The 15,052-nt window shown below is 43.7% G+C and overlaps 1 protein-coding gene and 1 pseudogene across 1 annotated transcript; both read right to left on the bottom strand.

Annotated features, from left to right (window-relative positions):
• Window positions 1–6,313: 6,313 nt before the first annotated feature.
• On the bottom strand, window positions 6,314–9,361 carry LOC136661029 (N-formyl peptide receptor 2-like; annotated as a pseudogene).
• A 4,656-nt stretch (window positions 9,362–14,017) lies between these two features.
• On the bottom strand, window positions 14,018–15,052 carry LOC136661028 (chemerin-like receptor 1). The gene has a single exon (XM_066638050.1). It carries the CDS (start codon window positions 15,050–15,052, stop codon window positions 14,018–14,020), a length of 1,035 nt encoding a protein of 344 aa, XP_066494147.1.

The following is a 15,052-nucleotide window of genomic DNA, read 5'->3' as shown; positions in this document are numbered from 1 at the left end:
CCTTTTCCAGTCTGGAATAAGAGAACAAGGACATAAGAAGAACCATTTTGGATCAGACCTATTGGTTCACCATTCCTTTTCTAAGAGCAGCTAGCAAAAGGCCTTTGCAGATTCAGGGCACGAAAATGATAGCCTTCCCTCTTAACTTTCATAGTAAGTACTTCTTACTTACCATGTAGCCTTCGTGACCTCGACCGTCCCTTTTTGAAAGCCATTTATGATAGTGCTTTTCACCTCAATCACATCGGTTCTTTTTCAGGGTCAGAGCACTGTCTCTTTAGATTCTGATAATATGCATGCACGCAACAGTTGACATGTTAGACTTGTTCACAGGGAAAGGGGGACTGAGAGAAAGTGTTAAAGGCATTGTCCTTCACCTAGAAGGTCTAAAGTAGTAGTTCCCAAACTTTGTTTAGCACCAGGACCTACTTTTTAAAATGACATTCTATTGGGACCCACCTAGGTTTACCAAACTTTAAAAAAAAATCTAGACAGAAATAATATTTTATTTATTTATAAATAATAATAACAAAACAAAAAAAAGACTCTCAAACACTTATCTCCATAGACAGGTATAACCTAATTATCCATGGATTTTTTTACCCGCGGTTTTATCTCAATGTGATGAGAAGAATTTTTAATTTAAAGGAAAAAAATAGTTTAACAATTGCCCAGTTAGGGCCCAACTATCCAACTTTCCGGGGCTGACACGGGGTATGTGCTGCGTCCTGCACTGGGGAAGCAGTACCGGAGGCCTCCTCAAAGTAAGGGAATGTTTGTTCCCTTATCTTGGAGCTGCATTAAGGCTGTATCAGCACTGGAAAGTTGGATAGGATTGGGCCCTTAGAGTGGGAGAGTGCAGCAGACAAAAAATTCATCAATCATTCTCTCTCCAGGCGCTTAGGACAGCGTCACTCTGAGACGCAGTGACCCCTCCCTTCCCCCTGAGCACATGGAAGATTGCAAGTGATTATCACCTCCTCTGGTGGAGGGGCCGCTGCCTCGAAGTGAAGCCTTTTTATGCATCTGGAGAGAGAATGATTGATTCTGCCTGAGGGTGTGCCTGATTCTTCTGCATTGCAAAGGTCTGTAAGGTTGTTTTTAAATCACTGAGCAAAGGGACACTTTTTAAATGGATTTCCTTTAACACATTTTTTGGCATCCATGTGGATGCTAGGAACAGAACCCTCGCGGATTCCTAGATTCAACTTGTATTTATCCATGCTTGCAAACTGCAGGAGCTGGACTCTTTGAAGGATAATTAACAGCTACAGTATCTGAATTTTGAATAGCCTCGGGGCTGAAGGCAATTAGTTACCTGATCTTTCCATCAACCTTTGGTGACCCACCAAAAATCAGGCCACAACCCACCAGTGTGTCCAAATCCACAGTTTGGAAACCACTACTTTAAAGGCTAGTTTTTTTTCCTCTTTTTTTTTTTTTTTTTAAACAAGCAAAATTTTATTCTTCTTTGTCACCCACCATAAATTTCATCTCAGAAGCAGAGATACACTGTACCCATTTTAGTACAGCCTGTGCATTCCTGGTTTGGTTGGAGCTTCTGGGCAGAGGCAGCTAATTTCCCTAAAGTCCCTCCTTCTAGAATACATGTTCCCACCCAACTTCAATGCTAGTCTTCTGATCCATAACCTCCACCTATCACTCCACCCGCAAAACATATGCATAGACACACAATCCATTACATCATTTTTTCCCACTTTTGCCCCTAATGCATGCGAATTTGAAGTAATATAACCTGCTCTAGGTACTGATCATAGCCACTTTGCCAAGATGTCTAGTATATGTGGGGGTGTGTACATTGTTAGGATTCATTGGGATCCCTCTTCTTTGGTTAACAAAGCTCTGGTTTTCACCACCAACTCCCAGAAAGCATTATAGTTGACAGTAAGTAATCCAAAAGAGGCAACTGACCTTTCCTCTGGTGTCCTCTCTGATCTGTAGCTAGCTCCAATCTGATGCTGCTCACTGACCAGCTCCACGGGTATGTGCAACCTTCTTGAATTCGCTCTGAGCTTCCAATTTGAGTCTCAATCCTAATGATTTTTGCTACAAATGCCACTTCCTTATTTCAGTTCCTTGAACCAGTCTTTTGAAAGAAGGCTTCCTCCTTCACCCATCACGCCAATCCAATTAAAAATTAGAATTTTTTTCTGCAGTGCTGCAATTAATGTACGGAGGAGAACTAGACATAAATAAGGGCACAATCCTACAATGTGCTGGAACAGGTAAGCCAAGAGGCTTGCACTGTATCCAACACATGATAGAGGCCAGAATCGGCTCAGCCGGAGACAAGGGGAAACTTTCCCCCTTACCCCTGGCTAAGGTGCCCTGGCCCCTATGGGTCTCCTCAGATCCACGCCACCTCCAGAGGTTGCGCAAGTTCAAGAAAAGCAGAGCGGCCTCAGGCTGCTCCAAACTCCCCGGGACCAGGGGTTGGGATCTGGCATAACTGCCGGATCTCAGCCCCACCTCCCGCTCCCCGTCCCCCATCCCTGGGGCTGTCCACTGCCCGCCCTCCCCTGACCCAGGAACACCTCCCTCCCGCCTCCTCCCCACCCACCCCAGAGCCATGTATCAGCCCAGTTGTGCTGACTCAAGGCTAGCCGCGCAAGCAGCCATGGAGGCTGGATTCAGCGTCCGTGTGCCGGCGCACCTCTGTGCACCAGCACAGCTTGCTTGTGAGGAGGTGCAAATGTGCTTTACAGCACGTTTGTGGCCCTCCTGGGCTGGCGCAAGATACTTGCGCCAGCCCAAGTGTTACTTAGGATTGTGCTGCACATCAATGATAAGAAGTGAAGGCAAAATGGGAACCTAGTGCAGATGCTGCTTTGTCATGAGTTATCTCTTGGGGGCAATGGTTGTATTTGTATTAGATGAATGAATGTCCAATGGATGTCCAAAGGATCCTCCAACACAGGACATTTGAAAACTGCTACATTCAGATATCAATTTGCATTCCTTTTTGGGGGGGGGGGGATTGGTGAGGAGTAACAGGGCAAAGCGTGTCCTCCTTACCACACAAGGATGTACCACAACAACAAGATTATAGTAAAAAAAAAAAACAACACATTTTATTCAGAAATGGGAAGGAAATAATCTTACATGTTACATCAGAGTGGATAGTTTTGCAAAATGTTGTCCAAGAGCCCTGAAAGAAAATGACCCATCTTTTCTTGCCATGGATTTTATAATCTGGCAGCCTGGAAGAGTTTGATGCTCCCAGATCTCCAGTGGGACAAAATAGTCATCAAATCTCAAACAGAGAACATGTGGGCAGAATTTTTTGAGGATGAGAATGAAACAACATGTCCATTAAGCTCCTGAAAAGGGAACGGGAGTTCTTGCTTCTAACTTTAGGGAACCAGGGAGGCAGATTTTCCCATGGTCAGGGGCGTCTTGGGAATTAGCCTCTTGGAGTGATGGCAGGTGACTGGGATTTATCTTGCTGTGTCAGAACTCCAGAGTACCCTGACAAGACGTTGATCCAGCCTGCTATAAAGTTAGAGACCAAGACCCCACTATGGACAGAAAAGTAAATGTGCATTACAGTAATGTCGGAGAACAAAACAGGAAAGTCTTGTGCGTCCTGTTCTTTTCACATCCTCACAATATCCAAAGCATCTTGCCTAAATTCTAGATAAGTGTTGTTTTTTTCAATAGCCCACAAAAAGGTTATAACAGTGTAAGAGAAAAACAAGGAGATAAATAGAAAATAACTCTGTCACCACCCCATTGATTCCTGATAGTATAACCCACTTACTTGGTGGTTTCAATCTGCTTGTCTATGCGGTTGTCCTCAGAGCTTTCTCTGTCTGATCCAGTCTGCCTTTCTCTTGTCTCAGGAATTTCAGGACTGATGTGCACAAAGATTTCTGGAGTCCAGTGTGTTTTAAATCATTCTTGATGCAAATCAATTTCCTGTAAATTTCAGTTCCTCAGTTTTACTTGGTTGAAGAGGATTTCTAAGAAGTGCAGTTAGAATGGTATGCAAATGGCATAAAATATACAATATATCCCAATTGTATAGTTGGGAACCATAAACCCCTGGTCCAGAGCTTGAAAAGTACTACCATCACCAGTTTGTATTACTGTTAGGGCACAATCCTAACCCCTTATGTCAGTGCTTTCCAGCACTGACATAAGGGCAATGCAGCTCTGAGGTCAAGGAACAAACATTTCCTTACTTTGAGGAGGCCTCCATGAGTGACACCCAACTGCAGGATGCAGCACACGTCCCATTGGCACCGCTATGTCAGTGCTGGAAAGCACTGACATAAGGGGTTAGGATTGCACCCTTAGAAGGTTGTGGTGGGGTGTGTCAGAGCAAAGTGTCCCCTCTCTGATTCACAAGCGTGAACAAGATCAAAGCAAAAAAGAAGCATTTTATTCAGAAATGGGAAAGAAATAAATACAAACTTAAATGTATATATATATTTTTAAAAAAATGGTTTTACTGTTCAGACAGCTTAGCTACTGTAAAAAATTCCATATTTTGTCATATATAGTTGGGCAATGTAAAGGTCGTTTTCAAAAGTACCATCGGAACAAAGCTACTATGACTGTCCTTTGACTGAATCAGACACACCAGCACACATTTTCTTTTGTTGCCCAAAATACACAATGGCTACAGATAGTTGGATACTGTATTCAAAAACTTGCAAAAAGATTCAACACTCTCAGACCCTCTGAGGCAGAAACTACTTTTAAGCAGTTTTTGTAGAGGGTGTGTTGTGGACATGGCCAGTTTTGGTTTTAATGTGTTTTTAATTTTAAACTTATAGGTGCATGGCTTATGGGCTGGTTAACCTAATAAACATTGACTTTGAGTGCGTTTTGAGAATGCCAATTGGCCTGCCCTACACATTCCCATTCAGCAAGCTGGCAGTTTAGACTTCCTGAAGTTCAGGAGAAGAATGCCTGCCTTTCAGCTTCCTTTGTGTCCTTCCTGCCTTTCAGCTTCAGGAGCCACTGAAAGGATCAATAACAAAATGTGCTGCTACAGGTAGACCACAGCTGCGATACAAGGACATCTGCAAGAGGGATCTGAAGGCCTTAGGAGTGGACCTCAACAGGTGGGAAAACCTGACCTCTGAGCAGCCCGCTTGGAGGCAGGCTGTGCAGCATGGCCTCTTCTAGTTTGAAGAGACACTTTGCCAACAGTCTGAGGCTAAGAGGCAAAGAAGGAAGGCCCATAGCCAGGGAGACAGACCAGGGACAGACTGCACTTGCTCCGAGTGTGGAAGGGATTGTCACTCCCAAATCGGCCTTTTCAGCCACACTAGATGCTGTTCCAGAACCACCTTTCAGAGCGTGATACCAAAGTCTTTCGAGACTGAAGGTTGCCAACATCATCATCATGGTGTGAAAATGCAATAACGAGTATGTAATGTAATTACATATGCAATAAATTAGACGTACTAGAGTTTTAAATTTAATAATAAGTAATATAGCATTTAAACACATGAAATCAATAGATAAGAACATAAGAACAGCCCCACTGCATCAGGCCATAGGCCCACCTAGTCCAGCTTCCTGTATCTCATAGTGGCCCACCAAATGCCTTAATCTTGCCCTAATGAAGAGAATAAAAAGGAACTTAAACTTAAAATGGCAAAAGAAATGTAAGAAGGTGAGTGTTTTTAGCTTTTATTTTGTCATGTCCTACATTTTTCTTGACTGTCCCTACATTTGGGGGTACCTTGTCCTCTTTTGAGATGATGACATCTGGTCACCCTGGCTAGGACTCATGACAGAGACTTCTCTGCAGTGACACCCAGGCTCTGGAAGTTTTTTGGTTTTTTTTCTGCAAGAAGATAGGCCTGGTTCAATCTTTCTTAACTTGTCATAATGTGGTGAATATTGTTTTATCATTGCAATGGAAGGTGCAGGGCAAGATAAAATAATAATAATAATAATAATAATAATAATAATAATAATAATAATAATAACTTTATATTTATCCCGCCTTTCTCCCCGAAGGGACTCAAGGCGGCTTACAACAGGATTAAAACAGATTAAAAACATAATTTAAAACAAATAAAAACATATTGACACAGCAGTCAGATAAAAAATAGTCAGGTAAAAAGAGTATAGAACATCAAATCACAAAAGAATCAGGCCTGTAAAAAATATTAAAAGATGTTGAAAAGATGTTAAAAAGGCTGAGAACTCAGAAGGGTTGTTTAAACAGAAGGGTCTTCAGGCCTCGTCGAAAAGTCTCAAGAGAGGGAGCCATTCTTAAGTCAAGGGGAAGATAATAAACCGACCACGATGCAAATGGTAGCCTTGGGTGCTATTGCTGGGCAAATGAGATAGAACAGTCCTGGCAAATTTTTGATGTTGTTCTGGGGTGTGCTGAGAGGAGAGAGGGGGGAACAGTAGGATCCAAAGAGTCCCGGGACTCCAGCTCTGTTGAAAGACTGGTCTTGGTGTGTGTTGTGTTGAGGTTGCTGTCCTCAGCAAGGGTGTTTTCAAAGGCAGAGAGGAGGGAGTGCTTCAGCTGTTCCTTAGAATCATGCCCCATGAAGAAGTACAGGATGGGGCTGAGGCAGCTGTTGAAATAAACCAGGCTGTATGTGAGAGGAATGCCAATACGGAGAACTGGTGCGCTGAGGTTACAATTCTTGTAAAATTTTATCTGCAGAAAAGCAAAGACAAATGCCGGGAAACAAAGAACCAAAAAGGCCACAGTCACAGCAGTGATGACCTTGAATGATTTGCTTGATAGGGACAACCTGCTTCTTCTGAGCCTCAAGGCAAGTGCCCCATAGCAAAAAGTGATGATACCGAAGGGGATAATGAAGGCAGAGATGAGCCGGTAGGTAACCATAGCCCAGTGGATGATCTTGGTTTGTTCTGGATCACTGTGAAACTTAAAGCAGCTCACAGGCACACTGGTATCATTCTGTCATGGTGTGGTTGTTTCCCTGAAATAAAGACTCGGGGAACACAACAGTACAGCCAGAATCCAGACACCCACAACCACAAAGGAAGCCAGCCGGGGCGTCCGGTGATTCCGAGCCCAGACGGGGCACCTGACCGAAAGGCAACGGTCTATGCTGATGACCACAAGCTGGTACACGCTGGCATAGTGGTTGAGAAGAGCTATGGGGCTGTTGAACTTGCACATGTACACGGCAAAATGCCAATTTGTGTGGGGGGCTAAATCGGCAATGCGCAGCGGCAGGAATAAAATGAAGCTGAAGTCGGCAATGGCCAAGCTGAGAAACCAGATGGTGTTGACGGTTTTCGTCATTCGGAAGCCGGTGATGAAAATGACCAGCCCGTTGCCGGTGACCCCTAATACAAAGACCAGGCTGTAGATGACTGCGGAGACAATGTTCAAGTCAGCCACAAAGGCTTTGTTCAGATCTTCCTCATGGATAACACTGGGAGTATTGCTTGACTCGACTGCAAAAGGCATTGGTCTGCTTACGTGACCCACTCCTTTTGGAGAAGATTCTCCTTCCCTCTCGTCTTCTCCTGGGTGAAATAAAACAGGGAGACTTTAAGAAGTGCTATTTTGCATCATATGTGTATCCATTGCATTCTACATTCTATTCAAGCTCCAAGGTAAGGGTATAAACATTCCCTTATCTTGAGGAAGCCTCCCTGACTGCCACTCACCTACAGGATGCAGGTACATGCCCCTTAGGCACAGCAGGGTCAGTGCTGGAAAGTTGGTTAGAATTTGGGTCTATGTTATATACCACCTTGTGCGCGCCATGTATTCTGTAGGACAGTGGTTTTCAAACTGGTGGGTTGTGACCCACCAGCTTTTGTAAAGATGCCCCGTTCCCTTTAAGGGGCGGGGGCAGGGGGAAAGCAGCAAAGCGATCCCCAGGATTGCACCCCCTGTGGGGGGAGGGGGGCTATTTTTGAACAAACCATGCATGCTCCCAGGGTCCAAGGGGTGTGGGGAGCCCCGCGGAGCACTTGCAGGGCTCTCCGCAGCTTTTAAACAGTGAAAGTTCCAAGCGCGATTAAAAGGGTTTAATCGCGCTTGGAACTTTCACTGTTTAAAAGCCGTGGAGAGTCCTGCAAGCGCTCTGCGGGGCTCCCCACACCCCCTGGACCCTGGGAGCACATATGAATTGTGAAAAAATAACCCCCACTCCACCCACAGATCCTGGGGTCATTTTGCTGCCCCCGCCCCCGCAAAGACTTACCCCAGAAGTAATCTCCCAGGAAGTTTGAGAACCACTGCTGTAGGATATATATATATATATATAAATAATTTACTGGTCTAGAAAAGAGGTTTTCCTACCTGATCCTAGTTTCAGTGTGTGTGTGTGTGTGTGAGTGAGTGAGAGAGAGGGGGGGGGGGAAAGAAAGGGGAGGGGGAGGGAGGGAGAGCGAGAGAGAGAGAGCGAGCAGGTAACTCCAGAGACATTTTTTGGGACAATGATAGTTATGTAACAAGAATCTGAACTGGCTACAAATGCAAGTACCTTATTTCAGTTCTTCGAAGCAACCTTCTAAAGAAGGTTTATATGCCCTGGCTTCATCAGTCTGATGGAGAAATAGGATTGTTGCTGCAATGCCACAACTGATGCCCATGGGAAGAACTAAACAGACAACAGGAAGCAAAGGCAAAAGGGTGACCTCACAGAGATGCTGCTGTGGTGCCAATTGGAGGAGACAGCTACGCCCAATGCTAAATGAATAAATGCTAGATCCTGACCATGAAATCCTTACCGTCATATTTCTGCACATGCATCTCCCCCCAACACTCCTCCCCTGTGAGATCTTTGACAACATGCAAGGGGTCCAAGGCAGACCTACGGATGAGCAAAGGATCCTCTGAACACAGGAGGTTTGGAAATTACAGCCTTCAGACATCAATTGGTATTACTAGCAGAGGGTTGTGGGGAGTAACAGGGCAGTGCCCCCTCCCTCCCCTGTGAGGAATGGACCTCAGAAATATGGTAAATATAGATCTTTCCATTCACATGAGCTTTTTGGGGTCCCACTTCTACTTCCTTTCCTTTCTGTCTCATAATGAAATGATCTCATTATAGGAGACCCCAAAGAAACTGTGTGCTTGGATAGCAGAGAAAGCAGAGAATATCAGAGACAGCAGAGACAAGCAGAGATAGCAAAATGGGGTCCAAGAGCCCTGAAAGAAAATGACCCATCTTGTCTTGCCACAAGTTTTATAATCTGGTGGCCTGGAAGAGTTTGATGCTCCTGTGCGACAGTCTTAAGTTCTCTAAGAGAGTATTGTTATACGAGCAGAATTTTGGGAGAAGGATGAAATAGCATGTCCAGTGTGTTCCAGAAAGGGGGACAGGGGGTCTTGCTTCTAACTATCGGGATCCAGGGAGGCAGATTTTCCCATGGTCAGGGGTGTCTTGGAAATTAGACCCTTGGCATGAAGGAAGGTGACTGGGATCTAACTTGCTATGCCAGACACCTGAATATTCTGACAAGTTGTTAATTCAGTCTGCAGTAAGGTTTGACTATGCCAAGGCCCCACTATGGACAGCAAGGCAAATGGGAAAAAGTGCGCTTGCAAGAGCTGAGCTGCACAAAGACCTCTGTCTTTGCAAGACCTCTACTATCAAGATCCACAAACATGCTTCACAAACAGTTTATCCATCAGGAGTTTAAAATTCTATGGTGAGCATCGCACTAATGTTGGGGAACAAAGCGGGAAAGTCTCATGCACCCTGTTCTGTTCACGTCCTCACAATATCCAAAGTGTCTTTCCTAAACTGTAGATAAGAGTTCTTTTCCGCTGCCCACAAGAATATTAAATCAGCATAAGAGAAAAAATGCATGTTACATAGATACATAGAAAACCTGTCACAAAAATTTGAAGTGATGTAGTAACTTCTGTACCAAGTTGGAGAGAATTTGAAGACCTTCCAATGCAAGGACTTTGATCTGGGTGTTTTAACCCTCCCCTCTTCCCATCTCCACCTTCAATGGTTTCAAAAGGCATCTACCAGCATTGGCTTCCAAGCACCACACTGCATCCTCAGAGTATGGCCCACTTACTTGGTGACTCCAATGTGCTTGAGTAAGTGGTTGTCCTCAGAGCTTTCTCTGTCTGCTCTGCTCTACCTTTCTCTTGCCTCGGCCAGCTTTCAGGACACAAAGATTCCTGGAGTCCAGGGTGTTTTATACAATTCTTCATGCAAATTAATTGCCTGGAAATTTCAGTTCCTCTTTCTTCTTGGTAGAATCAGACTTTCTAAGAAGTTTTGCACAGTCAGGAAGGTGAGAATGGCACAGTGACATATGCCAATCATACTTACCATAAAATTTTGGCAAGTAATAACGCTCCAATTATCACTTTGCCTTATCTCTGGGTCAATCAGAGGGCAGACCTTTTCAACTCTGAAAAGTTTCCTTTCTCTCTCAGGCAGGTACATCCATCAGAAGCAATACAGAGTTCGTTAGTTTCTATAGTAACTTTCCTGGGAAATTACAGCCAAAGTTAACTTTTGATTCTCCTCCAGAGAATTTTGCAAAGGCTGCTGCAACCTGGTTCCCTTTTGCAAAGGTTTTGCATCTGGCAGAAGTCTGTTTTTTTGAAACACCAGGATGGGATCCTCCTTTCCATTAGAAATAAAGTCCCAGGCTACAATTCAGTGCACCATTACTTAAGAATAACACCCATGGAAAGCAGTAGGTCTAAAAAGGGTTGCAAATATATGCAGCTCATCTCTCTGCTGTGAACTGAATTGTACACTCTCAGTTATGTGTTATAAACTGTATGTTATATGTAGAACTTTTTGTTTAACACACCAGACACCTTAAAGGTAGATTTGATTCATGGATCTCCTGCAATGGTTCCCAACCTTTTTCACTTGCATATCCCTTGGCAGCCCATTTCCATAAATTGTACCCTTCATATTAGCAAAATGTTTTCAGAAGTGTGCTGAGAAATTCTGGGTGATTGATCACTTTCCATATTATGTTTCAGTTTTTTTACTATGCTGGTTTTCAATCACTGGTGTATACATGAATTGATGACCAGAAACTAGCTATTGGTGGGGCTTTCACAGTCAACTAGCTACCTCCCTTTCTGCCTTGCTGGCCCTGCAAGCCATTCTGGAGCATGCCATTCTTTTTCAAGTACCCCTAAAGGTCCTGTTGAGTGCCCCTGGGGGTACATGAATCCCAAGTTGGGAACCACTGTTCTACTGATATGTTGTGTACAGTGCAATTACTCTGATAGTGCTTACAAATAGGTGGTGAAGAACAGAATTTAAAAAGAATAAAAATTTATCGTATTATCTTATACTATGTTTTTAATAAATTAGAGACTGTACAGTTCTTAGGTAATTACTGGTAGGTTATTTTTCAGAATCTGGCCTCGGGTAAAATCAGACAAAACTATAGTTAGACAGCCCCCTAGGTTTAACCCCTGACTTATCCAAGGGTCATAGAAAAGTACATGATTTTTGGCTCAAAACCTGCCCTCGACTTATCTGTGGAATTAACTTATGGGCGAGTGTCTGCAGTGTATATTTCGGTTGACTGTATGCATGGGGCACTTTTAAATTTTGTGATTCATTAAGCTTAAACCCTGCAGCAGAACCTGTCTACCAAGCTTCTCCAGCTTCAGTATAGACACCTACCCTAAGGGAGGCAGCTACAACAGATCACTTTCCTTTTGCATGTTAGCACCTGGATGCCAACCAGAGCTCAGCTCCATGTCAAACTCTGGCCCTCACTGACACCATCCAGAAAGAGCTACATTTTACTTTGAGTAATTCTAAAGGGGCCACTGACCTTTGCTGCCTGACCTCTGACCTTACCCTGACCTATGATCAGCTGCTCCTTCCATTCTGCCACTTATCTCTGACCACCTCTCCAGCCACTCACAGTGTTGCTGTTGAATGCAGTCTGAGTGGCTGACTTCATCTGCAGCCCTAATGACCACCTGAGCTCCTCTCTCTTTCCCTCCTTCAACCAATGAATTGGCCCCATTACCCAGGCATCAGAGAGTATCCCACCAACTTGATGGCTTTGACCTTTTGTTTAACATTTTTGCAATGATTGCATTTCCTATTTTCCTGTTTTCCCATTTCACTGTTCCCCCCCTCCCGTCTAGGTTGAATGCTGCTTTAAGTGCTCCATTTATTTGGAGGGAATTGTGCAAATAGCTTAAATATATCTACTTGTCCAGAAACAGTGTTCACCAGAAGTTTCTCTGTCTGATCCTGCTTTCATGGAGGAAAAATGAAAAGGAATACACCCCAAATTGAGGGCCATTCAATGGAAAATGAAAGTGCATCCTTCAAATATAATCTTCAAGTAACTGGATCTGCTACAAATGGCAGATGCCTTACTGTCAATTTCTTGAGCCATACATTCTGAAGAAGGCTTCCACAACCCCTCCTCATCAATTTAACTGAGAAATAAAATTTCTGCCTGCAGTGCCACAACTGATGCCCAGGGGAAGCACTAGACACTACTAACTGGATGATGGGAGCAAAGGCAAGAGGGTGATCTAGCAGAGATGCTACTTTGGCATCAATTCTCTTGTAGGGATCAGTTATCTTCTAGGGTGGTGTTTCTCAAATTGTGGGTCGGGACCCACTAGGTGGGTTGCGAGGCAATTTTCGGCTGGTCCCCATTCATTTCAATGCTTATTTTATTTTTAATACATTAGGCTTGATGCTCTCATGGTATGTGACTGCATTTGAGGAAATGTTACAGACCTCTACTTTTAACAAGCTGCTATGAATACGCTTTTAACAATGATAGTCAATAGGGCTTAATCCTGGGTAAATGTGGATAGAATTGCAACCTTTGGAACGCTTGGGGAATTTTTAAAAACAGAACAGCAACTGCTTGGGAGGGTTAAGAAGGTCCTTCTTTATTTTAAACATTTTAAAACAAAACTTATACTTATTCTAAACTTTAAATTTACTTACAGTTCAATCCTATGCTTGTCTACTCAGAACTAAGTCTCATTACGTTCAGAGGGGTCCTACTCTCAAGAAAGCATGAATAGAATGGCAGCCTTAATCTGAATTGATTTTGTCGTATGGGGGGGTGTTAAAAATTTCCCTGCTTGATGAAGTCACTTCCGACCATGACATCACTTCCAGCTTAATATCATCAGTTCTGATGGGTCCCGACAGAATCTCATTCTAAAAAGTGGGTCCCAGTACAAAAAAGATTGAGAACCATTGTTCTAGAAAAAAAAAAATGATTATACTTTTACTAAATAAATGAATGCTGGATCCTGACCATGAAATCCCAACCCTCATATTTCTGCCTAACTTTCTGCACATGGACTCTGCATGTATGTACCCCAAACACTCCTCGGTTGTGGAATTTTTAAGGCTTCCATCACAGAACAATGGATGCACAAAGCATTTTCTGCACACAGGACATTTGGAAACTGCTTCCTTCAGGCATCAATTTGTATTTCTGGTAGGAGATTCTGGTGGAAAGGTATAACAAGGGAAAGTTTCTCCACCCTCCTTCACAAGTATGTACTACAACAACGAGATCAAAGCACACAATGTTCTTATGTCAGAATGCCAGATGCAAGGGAGGGCACCAGGATGAGGTCTCTAGTTATCTGGTGTGCTCCCTGGGGCATTTGGTGGGCTGCTGTGAGATACAGGAAGCTGGACTAGATGGGCCTATGGCCTGATCCAGTAGGGCTGTTCTTATGTTCTTATGTAACGCTTTATTCAGAAATGGGAAGGAAATAAGAACATCCTTATGTGTTAAGTCCAGAGCAACTTGACACTGTAAATCTTTAGTAAGTCTGAGGACTATCTAATTAGCCATATTGAGTGAAAGACAGAGTGAAACACCATATGGCACAATAATATATAATAGTAATGCAGGCAGATTGAAAATGCAGGGTAGCAAAAGCCAGTGTTTTTGTTTTGTTTTTCAGCAGAGAAGTGGAAGAGTAGAAAGTGCATACCAGATGCATGGTAGATACATTTAGGCAGGAGTGCATTGAAGAATATTCTGCAGGAAATTGGGAGAGCTGGAAAGGAGTGAACATCAGTACCTACAAGCTGTGTGACTCCAACTCAGCAGAGGAGCTGGCTCTTGTGTTTATGGTATGGTGGTGGCTCTCCTCTGTGAAGGCATTGGCAAGGGCCGAGAGGAGGGAGCATCTCAGCATCTCCTTGAAATTGTGGCCCATGCAGAAGTACAGGATGGGGTTCAGGCAGCTGTTGAAAAAAACCAAACTGGATGACAAGCAAAGGCCTATAAAGAACAAAGGATTGCTGTGATCAGCTGAGACGTCCAGCTTCAACAAAGAAAAGAAGTGAAAGGGGAACCAACAGACAAAGAAGGCCACAATCACTGCAGTGATGACCTTGAAAGGCCTGTTTGATTGTGACAACTTGTCCCTCCTCACCCTCACCACAATCAATCCATAGCAAACCACAATGACACTGAAAGGAATGATGAAGCCAAAGATGAATCGGATGAGAGTAAGAGCTTGGAAAATACTAAATCCTCCCTCATCAAACGTGCCATAATCATTAACACAGTAAACTTTATGTGTCATATTAACATAGTAAGTTTGCATGAAATATAAATCTGGTGAACACAGCACAAAAGCCAGGATCCAAACACCCAAAACCACAAAGGAAGCCAGGCGTGTTGTCCGATGATTCTGAGCCCACACAGGGCACCACACGGCAATACAACGGTCTATGCTGATGACCACCAGGAGGTAAATGCTGGCAAAGAGATTGAAGAAAATAATGACAGGGTTCAGCTTGCACATGATGTAGCCAAATGGCCAGTGAGAGTCCAGACCTATAGAAACAATGTTGAAAAGCTGGAAGAAGCTGAAGGTGAAGTCGGCGATGGCCAAGTTAAGGATCCAGACGGTATTGACTGTCTTCTTCATTTGGAAGCTTGTGATGAAAATCACCAACCCATTTCCGGTGGTTCCCAACACAAAGAAGAGGCTGTAGGTTACTATGGAGAAAACTCTCATTCTTTTTACCATGAGGTCCATCTCATCCACATCCAGATTCTCAGAACCAAGTATAGTAAGATTTTTTGGTACCGCTGTGCTCTCCAT

This window comes from Tiliqua scincoides, chromosome 10 (assembly GCF_035046505.1).
Source record: "Tiliqua scincoides isolate rTilSci1 chromosome 10, rTilSci1.hap2, whole genome shotgun sequence".
NCBI classification, from domain to species: Eukaryota; Metazoa; Chordata; class Lepidosauria; order Squamata; family Scincidae; genus Tiliqua; species Tiliqua scincoides.
Note: the sequence above shows the minus strand (reverse complement) of the source record. Positions and strands in the feature narration are given on the sequence as shown.

Excerpts from the sequence above, each read along its gene's own strand:
- LOC136661028 (XM_066638050.1), bottom strand. The coding sequence starts at position 15,052 with ATGGAGAGCACAGCGGTACCAAAAAATCTTACTATACTTGGTTCTGAG.